At 37.1% G+C, this 22,132-nt stretch overlaps 1 protein-coding gene across 1 annotated transcript; it reads left to right on the top strand.

Annotated features, from left to right (window-relative positions):
* The first annotated feature begins 963 nt into the window (after window positions 1-963).
* On the top strand, window positions 964-22,132 carry cnga3a (cyclic nucleotide gated channel subunit alpha 3a). Its single transcript, XM_088913181.1, has 9 exons — window positions 964-1,261; window positions 8,102-8,250; window positions 11,397-11,513; window positions 14,057-14,236; window positions 14,826-14,876; window positions 16,426-16,563; window positions 17,547-17,654; window positions 18,305-18,411; window positions 19,498-22,132. The coding sequence occupies exons 2-9, from the start codon at window positions 8,150-8,152 to the stop codon at window positions 20,913-20,915; spliced, it is 2,220 nt and encodes a 739-aa protein (XP_088769307.1). The 5' UTR covers window positions 964-1,261; window positions 8,102-8,149; the 3' UTR covers window positions 20,916-22,132.

The following is a 22,132-nucleotide window of genomic DNA, read 5'->3' on the forward strand; positions in this document are numbered from 1 at the left end:
CATTAAATAATACATTTTAAATACTTTTTGAAGCTTTTTATAGTTCTCATTCTGTGTATTTTAAGAGATTTAACAGGAAAACAGAATGTAAAAAGTGTAGAAAGTAAATCAAGGGATGTTATGTTTAAATCATAAAATATACTAGAAGATCTAATTAGGTACAGTATACTGTGTACAATTGTGGTCACCACATAGAATCAGCCCAGTGAAGAGTGGGCAGATACTGTATATCCATAAGCTGAAAAGTGTCTTACTCTGACAATCTAAAAAAAATCATACGTTTTTTTTAATCATCGACTGAGAATATTATACAGGGACCAGATTCAAGTATTCAAAATCCTCAAAGGCACTGACAACGTCAACCAGAATCAACCAGAGGACAAGTGGAAACTAAGGGGAAATGCGATTAAACTGGGGAACAAGAGGCAGCTCTTTACACACAGGGTTGTGCGAGACTGTTACCAGCCACCCCGCTATGTTGTGGAAACTGATACACAAAGTTTCACAAATCTTTCTTATGTTCTTACAATAGAAAAATAACATTTTATAACATCTTGATGTTCGTTATTCTACAATAATATTATTTTTTATTATTATTTAATTCTACTTTAGTATTTTAGTCTTTACTATGTTAAACAGTTACTTCTTTTTTTTGCCATAGATTTGCCAAAATTCACCATATTTATGAAAGAAAAGGGAGTACCATCCATTTAAAACTATCTTAATACAATCGTACACCAGTTCAGAACGTTTGCAGGAGCAGTTGTCTTTATACGGAGCTAGCTATGCTTTGCAAAAGTATCTCGCTGCACGCACATGAATGTGGTCAGAAATGCTGTACGTTGGTTTGTAGTGCCCTGGTGTTTATACTGATGAATATTAAGAAGATGAGGTGCGTGACGTTTGAGAATTTACTGAGTGTGTGTGAAGGGGGGGGAGAGAGAGAGAGACAGAGATCGCGTCGTCGTTCGTTGACATCTCTGCCCGGAGCTGTCCGGCGTCCAAGGTGCTGACACAAACGAATCGCCTTTCGCATTTAACTGAAGTCTTCAAACTCTCAGAAGGATTTCTTGATGGCAGCACAACTATGGAATTATTGCGTGAACTTACTGAAGAGAGGAAAATAATGGTCAAATAAAACACGGGATTAAATGTGTTTCGCATCAATGGGATTATTCAAAATCCAACAGAAGGATTACTACAAGTGTCATTTTCTACAGATCTCCCCAAAAACGGCGTATTACATATATTGTACTACCAGGTATGGTTAATTTAATACACATAATTGCTTTTGTTTCGTTTTTGTTTTTTGCTTTGTTTTATTTTAGAATAAAAGTTTCCGAAGAAAACTACTGATGATTTAGGATATAATGTATGTGTTATGACCGTGCAAGTGCTTGAAGAGTGTGTTCACGCCTTTTGCACTTCAGACTAAAGCAAAACAATGTATCCGGGGGCATCTACAAAGTGAGATTAAAGTTTTGTAAAACATTGAAATACAACAAAATGGTGTATGCATCAAATTAAAGCTAATTCACCTTAATTTAGATTAAGATAGTTGAGTTATTTTGATAATGAAGTTAAGATATTTTGATGATGCTCGAACTTTTAATCTGTGATCAAGTGACATGGTTCAGAGACTGTTAGGATTCAAAATAGCCTAGGAGGTTATTCTGATCCATGCAAAGTACCTAACAAGATAGCAAAGGATCTGCTTACTTTTATTTAGCTGGGTTAACTCGAGGTTTTAACACTAATCTAAATGCGGCGCACACGTGTCTAAACTGCATTTTACACACCCCTGAGTTGGAGGCTGCAAAGATCTTGGCTAATATTTTAATTTACTAAATCTGTTGTGTCTCCTGCATCCTCACACTTGTTACCCATTTCTTAATATTCTGTTAAAGGTCACGCTGACCATTTCCACTTTAGTGTTAAGGTGAAACCATATTGTCTAAAATTATGTACCGCTCGAGTCAATAGTTAATTACGATAATCGTTGACACCAAGTGAAAGCAATCCTGTGCAGGACATGCTAGAATTAATTGCTTATTTATGTACTCACTTAATACCGCCTTAAAACAACTTAAGTAAACTTTTAGGGGTTCTTTTCACACAACAGCTAACACTCAAGTGCTTTTTTCGAGTATATTATTTCTTTTTTACATCTACAACATTAGGCTTTTTTAAATGCTCTAAGAAGAAAATAAAGGTAGTAAATCAAGTGCAATTTGAACATGGGATTAAATTTGAAAACAACTGACTTTCTACTAAGAAATTACAATATTTATGTGATCTGGCTCAATTCAAAGACAACCCGTTCCTGTAGTATTCAGAAGCGGGGACTTCTTGCCTGTTACTGTAGATATTTTACAGATATAGCTGTATCAAATTTACTTCACACATATTCTGAGGCATACAAATATTGTATGTAGATGTTTGCGACATCATCTGTCGGGAACTTCGTGCGCTATCGAGACAAAATAAATCGAACTGTGTGATATCCACACGGTAAAGTCTACTTAAAGACGGGAATATATGATGAACTAGTGTAAATACTGTATATGTAACAAGTAACTATGAAGAGGAAACCAGGGACCATGTCAGGGAGGCGATAAACAGGAAGTCCATCAAAGTAGCTATTTGAGACAGGTCCTGCGGATGAGAGGGAGACAGTTATGTATATCATTTTAATTCGCAGTCCGTTGTAAAATTACATATTTCCTTTTATTGTGTCACATTGTCATGGTTACCAGTCTAGTAACCATGGCAAGCTGCTTGGGTTGAAAGCAATGAGTCCAATAGATCTCCATCATTCAAAATGTTGCCAGAGAGACATCACAAAGACATACTGTATTTTCTGCAGTTTAAGGTGGAAAATTAATATCAGTCACACATCCCCTTGATTCTGTAATGTGCTAATTTATGTGTAAGATATCATTCAGTAAGCTTCAGAGTGAAAATGTAACGGAACACTGTTATGTCAAAAAGATAGCTATATTCTGTATGATAGAAGCATTTCATGTTCTGTTATTAAACTTTATTAAAAGCGAAGAAGTGGCAAATTAAATTAGAGTCAGTGACTCTGAGATAGTGGATAAGGAACACTATAAACAACTTTAAGCACACTGTAATTTTACAGCAATTGTCTTTTAAGCAAACTGCATATCAAAAGCTGAATTGAGGTGAAAAAACAATAAACCTTGACTGTATTGAACAACAATTGTATAAATACTTATTCCAGGATTTTAGTTGCATTAGTAAGCCTTTGTTTTCAATATGACAGTGACATGTTAATGTCCTGTATAAGATGGTGTATTACCCTCCCTATTTACTGTATTTCTTATCATTGATTACATTTACAGATATGTTTTACAGTGTACCGATATACACTTTTTTTACACAATTCATATCATATAACCCAGCATGTTCTTCATCATTGTACTTTTTATGGTTTTAATTTCAATAATCAACAATAACAGTCATTTAAACGTGGTTTTTAAAAGTGGTTATTGTTACAATGCAAACTGTAAAGGAGTAAAAAATGTTGGGGCTATTGGGCAGTATTAAGTGAAGGGTAAGATTTTTTAAATCCAAAGCTTTCAATTGGAGAGAGAGTCTGGTGGATAACAATGTCTGTCTCCAGTGCGAGTAGCAGTGCTCTTTCATCTTCTCATGAAACAGAGGGGGTGATGTTGCTTTCAGCATTGTCCCTGCTCTGAGCCACTCACTCATATTTTTGAACTACCAACCTTAAGTGCTCTTTGTGATGGGGAATCTAAGATCCCTAACTCTGGGGGTTTCATTTTGTGCTGAGTGATTTGAGGTCTCGTCAGAACTGAAAGGGAAATGTTTAGCTCTTTGGAAAGCACAACTGTGAGATAAAGCTGTCTGTAAAAATAGCACTCACGTTTATTTTAATACTGCAGGTTTAATTGAAACAAACACCAAAATAATCAAGTTTGTTGATTAAACTGAATGCTACTGTGTGAGGGAAAACCCATTCTTATGCTCTGCAATAGTGTTGGGAAACATTATATTGATATCGGAGCTCTTGACTTAACTGAAATGCTGATTGCAGTAGGAGTTTTGCTTGGATTGCATGGTGATTTGTCCTTGGCCATTTCACGTCACCAAATGCATATTGCTGCAGTCAAGGGTGGTTGAAATGTTTGACAGGGACACACGTTATGAAGTATAGCTGTACAGACCACACATTTTGGCATTATTCAGTATCTACATGTGTTAACGCTAAATCAGTTTACTCTACTGAAATTCTGCCCATTAGGTCGTTGGTCTAGTTATAAATGATGTTAAGCAGTGTACTGTTAAACACTTACATTTTGTATAATACTGACAGTGATTGACCGAGGGTTATACCATAAAAATGCTCTTTGATCCTGTCCAATGTTTGTTTAAAGTGTTAGTGGTAAAATGAGATGTGTATATGGAACCACTTGCTATATTACGTGGGTGTCACAACAAAAATGACATCACAGGCTGACAAACATGATCTTGATGGACGTAATGAAAAGGAGACGGCAAAATGTAGTTGATATTGTGAGCGGGATGTTAAATAATGCCAAAAAAGTTTAACTGGCCTCTTGGTAAACCCATTTAACCAGTACTAACTTAAAAAAGACACAGCATTGGCTAACCCCAGTCCAGCACAGTTTCATTACAGTATGTTTTCCCACAGTCCAGGAATGGTTGTAAACAATCTAAATTTGAAGAAACTAAATAGCATAAAGTCCCTCTTGAATGAGAGATGGCATTCAGCGTGACATTATATCCTCTAGATTCTTTGCACTCAAACTGAACTCTGTGTTCTTGGTGGGATTTCAGTGGGCATCATGTTTGTTTCCATATCACTTCTCATAAATTAAGATTTTAAAGGGAGATGTTCACATTGTTGCTCCATGTCATTAATGTGGTTTGAATGGGAAAATTAGCAAAGCACTGCACCTTCCTGTTTCCAGAAGGGTGGGAGAAAATACTGGCAGAAATCACTGATATTTTCTATTATACCCTTTTGCAAAAAGGTTGTTATGAAGCTGTATGCACTGTGAACTTTAATAGATTAGGTCGATTAAATAGTGTTTAAAGTGAAAACAGTAGTAGAATGTCACTCAACACTAGTTGAATTGAATTTACAAGAAGCAGGTGATACATCAAAGCAGATAATGCAATGTGCCTTTTTATCTGTGTACTGCAGCATTTTAATCACATTTCACCACTCAAATCGCAGGTGCAACAAAAGCTACTTGTTTTCTTTGCTTAAAGAACGGAAGCACATATATTGTCATTATTTACGTGAATTTATCGTTCTTTTTTGTGATTGACAAAAATGCTTGTTCATTAACAATTTTCACAGCTAACTGAAATAATCACAACTCAAAATCTTTTTACTGTCTCCCCAAATAAATGCATGATAATTATTACGCCACTATGTCATATTATGAGTCACTTCACTGTAGTCTGAGGTTAATATAGTTGCAAGTGTTCTCTTGTATTACATTAAATATGTCTTACCTTACATTCATAATTCTACATACTATTACATACACCTGTTACTTTGCATTTTGACTCTGCATGATTCATTTTAAAGGATTATCACTACTCAGACATTAACAGATATGTTCAAATATTTTACTTGAAAATCCATGTCAATTTACAGTAGGTTAAGGATTTGCACTAATGAAATAGTTCAGTATAGTAAGGACATTCTCAGCTGCCCAGGCCAGTCTTGCAGATTTCAAACTCATTTAATCATATCGGAAGAAAATAAGCGTTAAGTGCTCAGTGTAGAAGGAATGAATGGTATCAGCCCAGAAACCCAGATATAAACCTGTGAACTTTACTAATTGACTTTTGAACCAACTGAAACTTAAGAAAATGAGCAAAAGCTGAAGTTGTTTTTAACTGATATGTGTATTCTGTAGGAAAGGGTTTTATAACCTTTTGTATACTCTAAGTATATAAAGAAGTATATTTCCTGTATGTAATTTAAGGTTTTTTTTATGGGAAAGGGATTTTACTAATTTGCATCAAGGATAAGGATCTTTATTCTTATTGTTACACTTTATTTCTTTTAGAATTTCTGTGATTAATTCCAATTTATGCTTCATTTATTACAAATATGTAAAACAAGCATTGGGGATTATAATTCCAAGAACTGAAAGACTTAAAATTTAAAGAAGAAAAATATGTTTTCTATTTGTCCAATTCTTACAACAGCTCCAGAATGGCATATGTTTGATGTCTTTTGGAAATGACTACTTGACTAAGTCAAAAAAAAGATTGCATAAACCTGACAAATATTTCATAATTATACATTGATCATAACAGATATGTTTTTTTATGTGAGTGACAATATCACAAAACTGCAGGTCATTTAAACAAGTAATGACACCCCTTCCACAAGCAGATCAAATTTAATATTACAGACAGGATAAAAACAGACACCATAACCAGCCAATCATATGGTCTTTTAAAAGGCCTTATAACTCGAGACATTTATAAAAGCACACTTGACATACTAGTAATTTGATTGACTAATCCTTTTGTGAACACATTATTATTCGTCCAAACACAACAAACAACAAAGCCAAACAGAAAAGGACCTTTCCCTGCCCCACCTGATCTCCCCGAGACAGCAGACTCTGGTCCCTAGAATTCTCCCATGCTGCAAATCAAATATAACCGGCTCTGTCGAACTCCCTCTCTTCAAGCTTCTGCTTTGTGGTTTAGATTCTAACAATTCCTAGTGGGCAAGCTCTATCAAAGTAGAACAACAGGTCAGGATTCAGTGATGCCAGGAGAGGAAATTCAAAGGCTCCCTATGCAGTTCCCACCACTTTTTAGTCAGACCAGTCAACCAGATCTGTTTCTGTTGCTGCTGGAGGCCTGGATTACAGTGTGAACAGGGAATATCCCCAATTAGAAGAAGGGGCAAACAAGAAGAGACCTGTTCACATTGAAAGACACACTGGGCAGGAACATTAAGTGAATCTTTTGATCATACATATTTTTGGAGGCAGAATTTGAATTTGTACTGTCTCAGGAAGTAACCTTGTCTTTAACTTTGAGGTCACTGTTCCAAAGAGTGGCTCCTACTAAGAGTTTATATGAATGTTCTAATAAAAAAATACATGAAAATAAGTCTTTTATGTATTATGTCTTTGTTTTACCCATGGTATCAAGCAGATTATGCACTGGGTATATGAATAACTTCACGACACAGAGAAGGTCATGGGAACAAATTGCAGAATGGAGGCATAAGTATAGAAAAGAAGGCTTAGAAATTTGTTTTGTGATTGCTGGAACAAGTGAAGGCCATCATCATTGAAATATCTGTAAGAACGTGAATTACTTTCTCACTGCAATGTGAAAAAGAGAAAGAAGAATTGCTTGTAAGGGGTTTACGACTGCAACAAAATAGAAGAATATGTGGTACAGTATGTCTTCTGTGAATTTGTTTTTCTACTCAATATCAAATCTTATTTGCGTAGTTATGATAGCACAATACAGTCAATACAATATGTAAGGGGTACCCACAGTGTGAAACCTTGAAGTCTATATGGTGAAAACAGACTCTTCAAATGTACACCAGGGTACAACCACATAGATAATGGGTGTAAATTAAAATTCATCCATCAAAACAGTGCAAAACGTAATGGTTGTGATGCAGACTTGGGGCAATTAATTTCATAGGACTGCAACATTCAAATATAGTTGGGGCAAGGAGACATTCTCTATCTATAGAAATACATACTGTAATCTTAAGCAATGTATGATCTTGATTATTAACAACACCAATAGAGGTGGAAGCAGCAGACTGATGAACAGCCCGATCTACACGTTCCAAAGTCAAGGCACACAACAAACAAAGGTGCTTGATCAAACAGTCTTGAGGATTACTCGAAAAAAGTTCGGATTGAAAATCAGAAATTTGGACGGAAAAACAATGTACTCTGAGGACAATAAAGTATGTTTTCCAAATGCTATGGAAGTGCTCCCGTGTGATGTGGCCACTATTACTGCTGGGGGCCACCAGTGAAGCGTACAGTATGCTGACCACAGTTAATTTTTCTGCCCACAGCTGCCCGTCTGAGGCTGGATGTCCCTGACAAGCAGAGTGTGAGTGAGGATGGCAACAATCAGTACTCAGCAATCTTACCCTGCTGTGCATCGGCTATCTGTCAGGACAAACGATGACGACCTTGATAGGATCGAGAATGGAAACAGCAGGTAAAAATCCCCAAATGAAAAAAAAAAACATATCAATGGACTGACTCATCAATTTAAGACCAATTTCCTTCCAGAAATGTGCATATCTCTTTTGCTTCAATATGCTTCAATATGATATTCATTATTCTCCTTAATAGGACTCATTACATTTCAGTTAGCAATAACATTACTGAGGTATAATAACCAGTCACATACACTGAATACTGCATATTGGACTCCCATCTCTAGAATGTAAGTCTGTCTACATTTCCACATTCGGACGATTCTGGTGATTCCACATTGGGTAGATATAAACAAAATTCAAATTACCACACGAAGCCAGTTTAAATCAAATCCAATTACCCAAGAACAGAGATTTATTGTCAAATGTAAAATCGACTGATGTGAGATCAAAAACAAGGTACTGTTCCTTCTTTACTGGCGTGAATGGCATTAAATATCTCCATGTCTGCTGTTGCTGGAAATCTCTTCTCACATCAGGTACACACACTTGATTATAATAAAATAAAATCTAGATGGTATGAAAAAGCACATGCTGTAGGCTTAACTTATATGAGATAAAAGGTCCAAATAAAGACAATTAATTTGCCTTTAAAATTGGTTTCTATCATAGATGAATGGGAGACAGGTGACATCTACTGAGTTATGGGGAGCTTTTTGTTAAGTGATGATTTTGAATTTGTTAGCAAAAAGATAGTTAACTGCAGGGTAGAAATGTTTTCTGCTCCATTATAATGCAGATTTTTAAAATTCAGTGATGTTTTTGCTTCTATATTACTTAAATAAAGAGGTGTTATGGTACAATGCACTGGTAAGACAGACCTCATTTAAAATATTGTACTTGGTCAGCACAAAAAAAAATTGCTGCTCTTGAACCTGTGAAAAAAGTGCAAACAGAAATGCTTCCAGGCTCAAAGCAATGTAGAGTAATGTCAAAACATTGACAGCCTATAAGACCCGAATTGTGCATTGAACACAGAAGATTCTGAACTTATTCATGTACCCTGAAATGTTGTGATTGAATAAATGGAGTTTTTCTCAAAAACAGACGTTCTGGAGGAAGTGAAATTCTAAGCTTGCCCACTTCCACTCTCCTATCTCACCTTCTCAGCGTCCCTTTGCACAATCTTCTCACATCCCATCTTCACTCGGTGGCAGGTTTTGTCAGTCTCATCCCTACAGCAAGATTCGGCTTGGCACGTTACACCAAATAAACTGCCTCAATAATAATTAAAGCTGTTGCAGTGATTAAGAACTGACAGAATAAGTGAAATGATGAAAATAAAAAAAAATTGCTAATATTTTTTCCCTCTTAAACTAAGTTGTACAAACGACCTTAATGATCCAAACCATACGTTGAGTGAACTAAAGCAAAGATTTAACCAAAACAATGCAGGTATAAAAAAACTTCAATGACTATTAATGCCGTTTGGGGAAGTGGAAGGCATCCAGATGTTTTCTAGATCAGGCTGTACTTACAAACTGCAAAGAGGCAAGGTGGAAACAGGTTAGAAACAGATGCCACCGTGAGACTTTAAAAGAGTTACAGTATAGCGACTGAGATGGGAGAAAATGTTCACATCCCATATGCCAGTCATTCCACAAAGGGATTTTTGTTTTTTTTAAAAACATTTCAATTCCTGCATGGGGTTCACAAAAAGCAACCGTATAAACGTGACAAAAGCTGGTCAGAGATGGCAAACCTGAAAATTTGTGGTGTAAAAGCTATGTTTTACATCTTCTACATAGTCCATCACTCAGTAAACACCATCTCTGCTGTCACACATGATGGGGACATCATTATGTAACAGTCCTACTTCTCAGTTTGGACTGGGTCATTTGACTGAATGCAACATAAATGGGGCAAAGTATCGGCAAATTTTACAGGAAAACCTGCATAAGACCTAAAACTGGGATAGAAATTCACCTTTTAGCAGGACAGTGATCTAAAGCACAAGGCCAAAGTTACACTGTAATAAGTTTAGAATAAGAAAGTGAAAGTCTTTTAATGACTCAAAGTCCTAACCTGAATCCAACTGACAATCTGTGGAAAGACATGAAAACTGCTGATCATAAGTGATCGCCAATGAGACTAGAAAGAGCTTGATCAGATTTATCAAGAAGAATGAGCAAAAATAGTCCCAAGCTGGTAGACAAACTTGGTACTTACCCAAAAAGACTAATTGCTTCCACAAAATATTGAGTTAACAGGTGTGAATACTTATGCAATTAACATATTTAATTTTTTCCTCTCTAGTTTGAGCCGAAATGTATTGTACTTTATCTTACCCTTAGAAGAAGTTAGTTTTGAACACTCAAGCTTTAATTAAAATGTGAAATTAAAAAAGTGTAATCATCATTTTGTAATCTCACAAAATGGACACCATAGTTTCACGGATGTCGGAAGGGACGAACCGTGGAATGGCAGGAGAGCGGAGAAAGACCCTCTGCGCAGCGGCAGAACAGGGAGTTACCCAGGGCTCAGCAGAGCAGTTCTGGAGTGCTGTATAGAAACCTATGCCCTCAGGCCATGGACGGAGCGCGACCTGGTGCTAGGCGGGTCTCAGGACATCCGAACGTCAATGCTGAGCAAAGCAGAATAAGTGACCCGGAAATATATAGCCCCAGAGAGAGAGAGGAAGGAGAGCAAGCACAGGAAACTAGGGACAGGACAGAGAAGGAGCGCCCTCTGGCTGCAGAGGGCATGACACTTCCATAGGAAGGGTATATGGCTCCATATCTTCAGTGAAAGTGGCCCTTTTGCTAAACATTTTAAAAATCAGAATATCCTGCCGTTGGGGCCCTTTTTTCATTATGAAAAGGAATGAATGCATCAGCTCCTAAGGCAAGCTTCAGAGTGTCTAATGATATTCCTATGATAAGACGGATAGTCTTCATCAGCTGTGAAATCAAATTCTTTGAAGTCAGTGGAATATTGTGGATTAAGATGATTAATTATTAAGATTATATATTGTCTGCACTTGTCAAAATACAGTGTGTCTTTCACAATGTGAGTTCCCGCCATGTTCCAGTTTCTAGTTAGGTCATGAAGAGTGATTGCTTTTATGGAATGACGGTGTGTTCAGTCTGAAATGTGCCAAGGCAGACGGCCCGAGAGCTCAACCGGCTGCGTGTTTCTTCCTCAGGGCGCACTCACTGTGTGAGGACACCTCCTCTGAGCTGCAGCGAGCGGTCTCCATGGAGACCAGAGGGCTGCCTGAGTCCCGCAGGAGCTCCTTCACAGGGACCGGCGCCATGGCCAGGTAAATATGCAACCATAACGAGTGTCCTCTTCTGCAGCTGGTCCCTGGGAACACGTTCTCACCTCACCAAGGCCCTCCTAAACACAATCTGAGGAGCCTGCCCGTGTGGAAGAAAAACATTATATTAATTAATTCATTTCGGTCCTCCGGGGGCTATGGTGACCTGTGATTTCCATTCCATCTGTGTCCTTAATTATATAAATCAACAAATTATTTTCTCCCATTGGACCAGTTTGACTTTTTTTCCCCAGATCTCGTGCTGTTGATTATTAAAAGAATCCTGCAAAACGCTCTACAGCACAGTGATGAGAGTGCAAGACGAGAAGGCAGAGAAGTTTTTCTGCAACATACAGACATTTATCTTACTTTCAATCTTTTACATGTGCAGATAATATATATACAGTACAGTAGAGTCTCAGCATTTGTTAGGGTTCGGTGCAGAGGACTGTCACTAGTAGATAAATTCACATATAAGGTACAGGTGAAGTACCTTATAGAAAGGAAACACAGCATTTCTGCTGTGGAGCCTCACACCTGAAGAAGGCTCCACAGCTGAAACATTGTATCTCTTTTCTTTTCAGCATGGAATAAAACTTTACCTGTTCCTTTGCATGCTACGCACGCTCCCTACTTGAAATTCACATCTAACCAAGTCCACCCCTTTACCATGTATTACAGTATAGAATATGTACTGTATGGTTAAAAGACATAAGAAACCGTTCTTTATATGATAACTAAAGTACTAATGCATTGGCTTTACGTTAATTAAAATAAAATAACATTGATCAAGCAAAATGGCAGTCCGTTAATATACACCAGGGTCTTGACATCTGCAAATTTAATATGTCTGTTTAAGTATTTAATATTAGTATGTAATTGTTCATCAACGGTTCTGTCAGGCTGACAGGGTCTTGGACAGAAGAAGAGCATGGCAGGATGAAACTGAGTTGAACAGTTTAACAGACTATCATGAGATTAATGTAGCCAGAGAGTGAGATCCTCCCTGTCCCCTGCCCAAGACCCACTACTCAGAATTTGCATCTCAATGTGATCATAAATTTTGTATTGTATATTGTATGAACACTCATGGATCTGTGTCGGTGTTATCGTTGTAGTGGTGTTCTAATAATTTTGCTTTAGACTAATTGTGTGTCAGTTTGCTTTGATCTCATCTATTTGAAAATACCTGGTATCCAGAACCCCCTACCCCCTTTCTTCCAGATACAAGAGAGTTTACTGTGTTATTGACCTTTTTTATTTGTATAATTTGTCTTATAAACTCCTCTCAAAGTTCCCTTATTTATTACCAAGAGAACTTTTTTTCATTTCAACTGTTTCTGTTCAGAAAGGTAACTTGTGCTTTGTAAAGGTCTATTTTTGAAATTCCACAGTCCCAATTTGTGGGTGCGGCTTATATTCAACATCAAGTACCTTCACAGGTATTTTATGGAAGGCACTGCCGGTAATTTAAACCGCTTTATAATTTCATAGTTTTGTATTAACAGCAGTAAATGTAAAAAAAAGGTTTTCCCTTTGCTGGAGCAGCATGAATCAGCCCATACAAAAATCCACAATTGATCTGATCTACTGTTTCTATCCCTGCTCCTGGAGAGCCCCAAACATATAAGTTTTATATTATATTGGGGAGTCTGAATGGGATCTTTAAAATGGAAAAAAAAAACACAAGAAAAAAAGACACAAATGCACATGTAAAGTATAAACCATACTCATTTTTTATAGTGTAAGGAAATACATAACCACAAATCCAAAACAGAAATGTAAGGTGTTCTTTGATCTATTGCCTAGATGTCCTCATTGTCTTCTTCACTCTGATAATAACCAGGCAGCTAAGCGGCTATCCAGCCTCAAAACAAACCTCTCATAACTAGTCTCTGAGACTATATCCAAAAAGAAGTCTCTCAAACTCAGTCATTAGGTGCTACAGTTCGGTCACTCTGGTAGATATATTTATCAGAGGATCTGCCATCTTTCCCCAGACAGCAGATTAGACCAACCTCTGCTTCCTGGCTTTTTCCATATCACCTGAACAATCAGCTTTTCAGAACTGGTCAGGTGATCAAGGGCAGCATTTCATTCCATATAGCATTATTAAGAATCCCCTTCTTGTCTGAGCCCACTGCCTTTACAGAAATCATTCAAGCTTCAATTTCTAAAAAACAAATGGAACATTTTTATTGCCATCATTCAAGCAGGTGATGTGTTAAATTAAAGTAATTCGGAGATCATTAATAACAGAAAAATTGAAAACACTTAATCTATCAAGGAAAAGAGTTCCTTTAATTTAAGAACACTAATAGACGTGCTTAATTGATTAAATAGTTATAAATAGCCAGTCTTTCCAAGCCGGTGATTTAGGACTTATTGGATTGGAGCTCCTCAGAACTGGAGTTGAAGACCCCTGCTTCGGTAGATTCCATTTCTGTATATGTTATTTATATACTGCTTACACTCAATACTTGTTCAGCATACACCAGTAACAGGCCCACAGAGTTGGACTTAAAGTCTGTCTGATTGTATTTCAGGCTCTCTCGGTTCATCTTTGCGTTAAGGAGCTGGGCTACCAGACGATTACATCATGAAGACCAAAGACCAGACTCGTTTCTGGAACGATTTCGAGGTCCAGAGCTAAAAGAGGCTTCTAGTCGAGAGAGCAATGCCCAGTCAGCTACTGGAAACCCAGACCATCCACACAGGGGGAAGAAGTGAGTCTATACAAAGCTGGAAACAAAAAGACAGAAAGAAATATTCCATATGTAGTGTCTGTGCTGTATAGCGTTAAGTTATCATGGTGTCATAATGTCATAGTGTCAGATTGCCTAGCCTAATTGCTTTCAAAACACATTTAATTTATTTTACACTTCTCATCACAGTTGACATTTTTAAAGATTCTACCAGATACGGGCTTTGAAATATTGGTATTAATAACAGGTTTAAAGATAGTTACATGGTGATAAGTCAATATACAGTACAGTGTGTGACATGATGTGCCTCACATATGTCGATAAAATTGCAGAAATTCATACAGGTAGGCCCTGGCTAGTTATGACTTTCATATTTACAGTGGATTCAATCTTATGCATATAAGATTTGTAATGCTGTATAACTGTCCACAGTTAAAATTATAAGATATATACTGTAGGTTGAGTAAAATGCTGATTTAAATTGATTTTTTTTAGTTTCATTACATTGTCTACTTTTACAATGCAACTGTAGTACCTTACAGCACAGAAAGCAAGAGCACAGGTGGAGTCATCCTGCTCTTTTGGTAACATCAATATGTTTCAAATACAGCCGCCGGCCGCTGGCAAACTTCAATATCAACAACTGCAACAACACAGATGAGTGAGTGAAACCTGTGTAGACAGAAATTGAGATGGAGCAGATCCTCTAGATTTTCTCCTCCCTAGTATAGTGCAAGTTCTTCTTCTGCCATCAACAAGGTCTCATTACAACGGATTGAATTTTGTGCCTGTCAAAGAGGACCTGCAATTAAGTTTTGATGAATACAAGAATCAAAGAATAAGAATAAGAATAAATCTCATAGGATCCAACTCCCCTACCATCTTGAACTGGATAAAGGAGTTAGAAAAAAATGGATGGGTAAGAATAAGAATTTAGGTTGCAATCCTCAGAGATCCACAAAATCAATCAAATAACCTTGTTTAGGATGGTAAAATGTACTCCCTTTGTATGCATATCTTTTTAAAGATATGTACATACTGTAGTATACAGAATTGGTTCAGCAATGTCCACATAAAATAAACACACCTCTGTTTCACATATGAAAGAGACAGATGAATTCATTTCTTGGTCACTATCATTGTACCTGCATGTTTGCATGGTTTTTTGCTGAACTGACAGGGTGAGGTCAGAGCCTGAGCCTAATTCAGCAGAATTTACAACTATGGGTTTGAAAGGTTGAGGCAATGATTTTTAAAGCTCCTGAAAACTAGGCAGTTTCATATTAGTTAAAAAAATAAATAAATCAAGGACCAATTTTTCTGAAGTTGTTAAGTGATATTCTAATGACTGCAGGCATCCAAATTAAAATAAACGTGCATGATAGTTTGGAACTAAAAAGTAAAGAGAACCTTTGTTTTGCAATATATTTTCTCATAGGTATATGTTTTACCAACATTGGAAAATTAGGACCTAATTTAAAAGTGTGTTGCACATTAAATAATGTAGCTCAATTAAAGAATGTTTATCATGGGCTACACTTACTGTCATTTACAAATAATTTCAAAGGTATTTTGTAAATCTGAATAGCTACTGTACGTTTATTCAGGACTTATTTTATCAGGCTATCATATCGCAGCTTCTCTGTATTAAAAAATGTGAGTGAAGAGAAGTGGAATTGTAGAGTTTGTGTTTTTTGGTAGAATTTAGATTCTCAGATCTCAGTACTGCTTTCAGGATGTTGTGCTGTGGACAGTACAATCCAACCTGGAGACAAAGAGAGGGTCTCTCAGTTGCTGACTGCTGAAATCTCACCTTAGTCCTCATGAACTTTCTCAGGCTAGGCTTCCCCCTGCTGGTCAATGGAAAAATAAATCAACCTTCACACTGGAGCTATACAGGTAAACTAACAGAAAATTCAAGGATCTAGTATCAGCAGAAATCAACTAAAAGAGTCTTTAAAACCAATGTAGAGAGACAAACATGAATTAAATATTCACATAAAGACTTGATGTTTCACAGAAAACTAGCTCTCTAGCTGACAGTGAACCTCCTCTGCCCTCTAGCCCTTACTACTCCCTCTGTATAGACGTTTCACATATGAAATGTTTAGTTGTTTCATATGTGAAACAACTAAAGGTAGTGCAATAGAACTAGGGAAGTGTAACATACCGTTTGGCTTTAAGTGTAAAATACAAAAAATCACCCTCAGCAAAAAGGAGGACAAGAAGGAAGAGAAGAAAGAGGAAAAGAAAGAGGAGAAAAAAGAGGAAAAAAAGGAGGAAAAGAAAGATGAGAAAAAGAATGAGAAAAAAGATGACAAAAAGGATGACAAAAAGAAAGAAGAGGAGTAAGTATACTGTGCAGGAAGTAGACTAGAGAAAAGTGGCACAACGTGAATTTGACTTACAGTACTGTCCGTCGGGTGGTCCTGTCAGCCTGTCTTCGTCTTCAGAAGTATATAGTGTTGTCCTAACAGTGTTATGTTTCCACAAAAAAAACATTTATTCACATGAAAATGAATACAGACAGAACATTGATCATTGTGTTTTGTTCTCAAACGAAAGACTTAAAAAATACCCCACAAACATACACAGAATGACATAAGACTTAAATACTACCAATTAAATGACAAGAGTGAAGGGCAATACATGAAAATATATATTACATGATATGTACTGTATGTAACATACAGTACATCAGGATCCTTATATATAATTACAGAGCTGAATAGTTTCTGGAGTTCACTTGTTTTTGAATTGCCTTTGGTATGTAAGTGTAGTTCTTGAGATCCCATTACCCCATATCTCAAAGGCAAGTGTTAAGAATGTGCTTTGAATATCTACTCTCATTGTCATTAGCTGCACACTTTGACAGGCAGTTAAGACAAAGGTCAAGGACTTGTTGCTATGGTAGCACCTTTCACAGGCTGCTTTTTACGACTGTGGACAGGCTTTGAAAGTTTGCATCAGATGAAGTCTGCCGTAGGATAAATATCCCTGTAGGTTACATTGCTTATAGTATGTAATGATTTTTTATTGACCATCAAAATTAATTGTATTTTGAAGAAGATTTCTTTCCCACTTGAGAACAAGGAATTATACATTGTAGGACAAAATTGTGCATCGGTGCATCCAGTGGGTCCTTAACTACTTAGAAAAATTAAATGTAATTTTCACATATACAGTACAGTACAATCTATATCTTCATTATGTAAATAGCCAGTCAAATAAAGGTTTTTATAGCAGAACAAATAATTTACTTAAACAGGTTTATTTGCTTACATGGAACTTGTATTGAAAACATTTTCTCATTTTGGAACTTTATTTTTAGGAAGAAAAAAGAAGTTCTTATTGTTGACCCAGCTACAGATCTCTACTACAGATGGCTTACTATAATTGCAATCCCAGTCATGTATAACTGGTGCATGCTTATTTGCAGGTAGGTATATTTTTCCTGTATTTTACTATGCTATAAACTGGCAACTGTACTGTAATCTATTGCATGCATTATTTTTTTTTCTGTAGAGCATTTAAAGCCTTATAGAATAAACAACATTCTTGCAGCAAAATATAAATGCATACTTTATGTCTGAAATGGGGCAGCTCTGGGGCCCTGCATTCAATTCCAGACCTGGGGTGCTTTTTGTATTGAGTTTTGCAAGTGGTGCTGCTGTTACCTCCCACAGTCCAGAGATATACTGGTAGGTATGTTGGAGTCTGGGAAAACCGGCCCTAGTTTGAGTGTGTCTGTGTGTGCCCTGTGATGGACTGGCTTGGGCCTGTTGCATGTTGGGATAGGCTTCGGCTCCCCCATGACCTTGAATTGGATGAAGCAATTAGAAAAGGGCTACATGGATGGATGTCTGAAATTTGCCAAAGTTGTATGTCTGGAGCTATAAGAATATGTATACAGTTCCATAGAGAAGAGATAACACCTTCGATTTAGTTATTTGTATCACAGATAACTTTTAAGTTTCAGTTTATGTTCAATGTACTGCGCATTTATATGATATTTCAATGTACCAGGCATTTATATGATATTTGTCAGTAAAACTACTTTGTACAAATCACTTTCTCATTATGTCGTAGGGCCTGTTTTGATGAACTGCAGACAAAATATATTACTTTATGGATGGTTTTGGATTACTCTTCAGATGTCATCTACTTCGTTGACACATTTGTGAGATTCAGGACAGGTGAGTTCCATCCACATTTCCAGAGGTTTTTCCAAGTTTGTATGCGTATGATTGAATTATGAACTTAGGCGATTAACAGTCTTAAATATTAATGAAGTATATATTTTTGATGCATTAATGAAATTATGACGGAAACAGGTCGATGAAGTAGTACAAGTAAGTCTTTTGTTGAAGATGCATGTTATGAAATCATTAGTAAATGAAATAAATCAAGAAGTGAGCTTTATTGGTGGCTGTTGAAAGAAAAATGTGTAATAATTTAGGATCATTAGAACTGGGATTTCATATATATTCTCTAAACTAATACTTTACATTCAAATTCTATCATTTAATTAACATTTTTAGATATGCAAGATCCGTTAAAAATATCAGGTCAGTTCAGGAGTAGAATGATTGTGAAATGAAGGTGACTTTCATTTTTATTACTGTTGAAGAGAATAAAGAAAATATGTGCATCTGTTTAAGTCTCCATCTGCCTGTTTAAAAAATGTCCTTAAAATTCTTTACCGTGGAATACTGGGAGGGGCAAAGTTTTAGCCCTAGGATAAAGGATTCCCCAAGATATGATTCAGAAATGGTTGAGCACCAAGAGTAGAGTGAGATTAGTCAGCCAGGGCGTTCTAGCCTCCATCGTCTCCTTCCTGGGTGCCAGCAGGCTCACAGGGTTGTAGGTGAGGGAAATGCTTCTCCTCCAATTGGTGTGGAGCCCCCAGAGTTGCCTGTGACACATTCAGTTAATAGATGAGTGTCTTGAAAGTGGGCAGGTGGGCAAAACTTATTCCCCTCTTTATGTGGCACTAGGGCTGGGGGCCTAACCTAGAGTTAGAGGTCATGTGAGAAACAGACAATTTGCTATTCCAATTTGGGAACACAAATAACTGGAGATTCTAAACAAGTTGTTTACAATGATGACCTGTATGGCGTGCATTCTTCACTGCAGAGCTTAAGTATTGATACTGTGACTTCTTACAAAGATAACAATACTACACCATGAGAAATATGGATTGACTAAGGAAATTATCAGATTTAGTTTGATGGTTCTAATGAAAGATAACACGGCAATATGCGTATTATTGATTTTTCTAGGTTTCCTTGAGCAAGGATTGCTTGTGAAAGACTCAAAGAAGTTACGAGAAAACTACATGAAGACACCACAGTTCAAATTTGATCTACTCTCGATGGTGCCAACGGACATAGCTGTGATTAAAGTGGGGAACAACTACCCAGAGCTGAGGTTCAATCGCCTATTCAAATTTGCACGCCTTTTTGAATTCTTTGATCGCACAGAAACTAGAACCAATTACCCCAATATTTTTCGAATAAGTAACCTTGTCCTTTACATTCTCATCATCATCCACTGGAATGCATGCATATTTTTTGCTATTTCCAAAACCATAGGCTTCGGAAGTGATACCTGGGTGTATCCTAATATAAGCCACCCTGAGTATGGGCGACTGGCAAGGAAGTACATTTACAGCCTGTACTGGTCTACGTTAACACTCACCACTATTGGAGAGACCCCACCACCAGTGAAGGATGTGGAGTACCTGTTTGTTGTGTGCGACTTCCTAATAGGAGTGCTGATCTTTGCCACTATCGTCGGTAATGTGGGTGCCATGATTTCCAACATGAATGCCACCAGAGCAGAATTCCAGGCTAAAATTGACTCCATTAAACAGTACATGCAATTCCGAAAAGTGTCAAAAGACCTGGAAGCCAGAGTGATCAAGTGGTTCGACTACCTGTGGACGAACAAGAAAACGTGCGACGAAAAAGAAGTCTTGAAGAACCTGCCAGACAAACTGAAAGCTGAGATTGCCATCAACGTCCACCTGGACACGCTGAAGAAAGTGCGCATCTTCCAGGACTGCGAAGCCGGTCTCCTGATCGAGCTGGTGCTCAAGCTGCAGCCGCAGGTGTTCAGCCCCGGAGACTACATCTGCCGCAAGGGGGACATTGGAAGGGAAATGTACATTATCAAAGAGGGAAAGTTGGCTGTGGTGGCGGACGACGGAGTCACGCAGTTTGTCGTCTTGAGTGATGGCAGCTACTTTGGGGAAATCAGCATCTTAAACATTAAGGGAAGCAAGTCGGGTAACAGAAGAACTGCTAACATTCGGAGCATTGGCTATTCTGACCTCTTCTGTCTCTCCAAGGACGACTTAATGGAGGCCCTAACAGAATACCCAGAGGCCAAAAAAGCTCTGGAGGAGAAGGGGAAAGCCATTCTAATGAAAGATGGTTTGATAGACGAGGAAGTCGCCAACCAAAGCGGGGACCCGAAAGACCTGGAAGAAAAGGTCGAGAAGCTGGAATCCTCTCTTGACCTCATGCAGACCAAATTTGCAAGACTCATGGCAGAGTTCACTTCCAGCCAGGTCAAGCTAAAGCAGAGACTTACAAAAATGGAGACCAAAATGAAGTTGCTGGGGAGTGGAGAACTCTGTGATGGTAATGAAGCAGACAATGAAGCGCCGAAAGAAGAGGAGAAAAAGGACAAATAAAGGGTGTTATGCTGTTTTTTTGCATTTTCAAACAGAACTGTACTCTGAGCTAGAGTTACTGCTCTTTTTTGTAAAATACTGAACAAATAAAAACAATGTAGTTTAATACTTTTCAAAGCTGATTTTTTAATTTAAATTATATACTAAAAAATAAAACCATGTTTCTGCATAGAGATTATTTTTCATCGGGGTTAAAAGAAATATTTTACCTGGCACACCGAAACTACTCAATTGTACATAAGCCATTTATATTGTCTACAGCCCAACAAAAACAACAGCTCATTCTAAAAAGCATAATTCAAACAGAATAGCTCTCGAACAGTGACCAAGGATGTACTGTCTTTCAAAATCAATATGTCTATGCTTATGGACAGCATTTTCAAAAAATACTATGGCCAATTCTGTGCATACTGTAGTAATATTATAATTTTCAGCTTTAATTTCTGTTAACTCTTTATATTACCGTTTCACTTAAAACAACTGCGTGGTATTATGCAGTGTATAACAGGACTGGGGATTCTTTCCAGCAAGTTTAGATTATGTAAAGGCAGTAATATGCCTTCTGAAGAAATTATACCAACTGGATTCTGCCATCATGTGCTTTGATTAACAAATGTGTATCCCATATTTTCATTTAATCTTTAATGCAAATCTTTAAAATTCATGGAAGATGTCCAACCATAAGCTTTTCCTGTGCTTTTAACCTTAGTTTTGCACCTCAGGATACTGTAGTGTAGCTCCTATCAAAAAAGGATTATACTGCCATAAGTATAGATTTGCAATACTCCAAAATTGTTTATTGGCGGTTTTATTGATTAAGATATTTATGAAATATAAGGATGTAGAGGACTTTGTTCTAGAGTAAGTGCTGTATGAATGTTTTACAAGCGAAAAGCTGGACATCTTGGTGCAAGGTTAAGGTGAAAATAAATAGTTGTCTTGCAATGAATCTTATTATTAAAAAGAGAGTCAAGAAATTGAAGTTATAATCTTGAAATCTTCAGACTATAGACATGAGAATGGGGTGTATGTATACAGTATGTATCCATAGACCACCATACAGACAAAATCAGCATATGACACTTCATAACTTGGGTAGATCATTTTAAGATTGACCTAATATTTACTATTTCTGCATTTATATAAATGTGTGTAATGTAATTTTATTCACGCACGTTTTGCTAAAAACTTTCAGATCCCAATAAAAGTTTTTTTTT

The sequence above is a fragment of the Atractosteus spatula genome, chromosome 4, assembly GCF_055471065.1.
Source record: "Atractosteus spatula isolate fAtrSpa1 chromosome 4, fAtrSpa1.hap1, whole genome shotgun sequence".
Classification (NCBI taxonomy): domain Eukaryota; kingdom Metazoa; phylum Chordata; class Actinopteri; order Semionotiformes; family Lepisosteidae; genus Atractosteus; species Atractosteus spatula.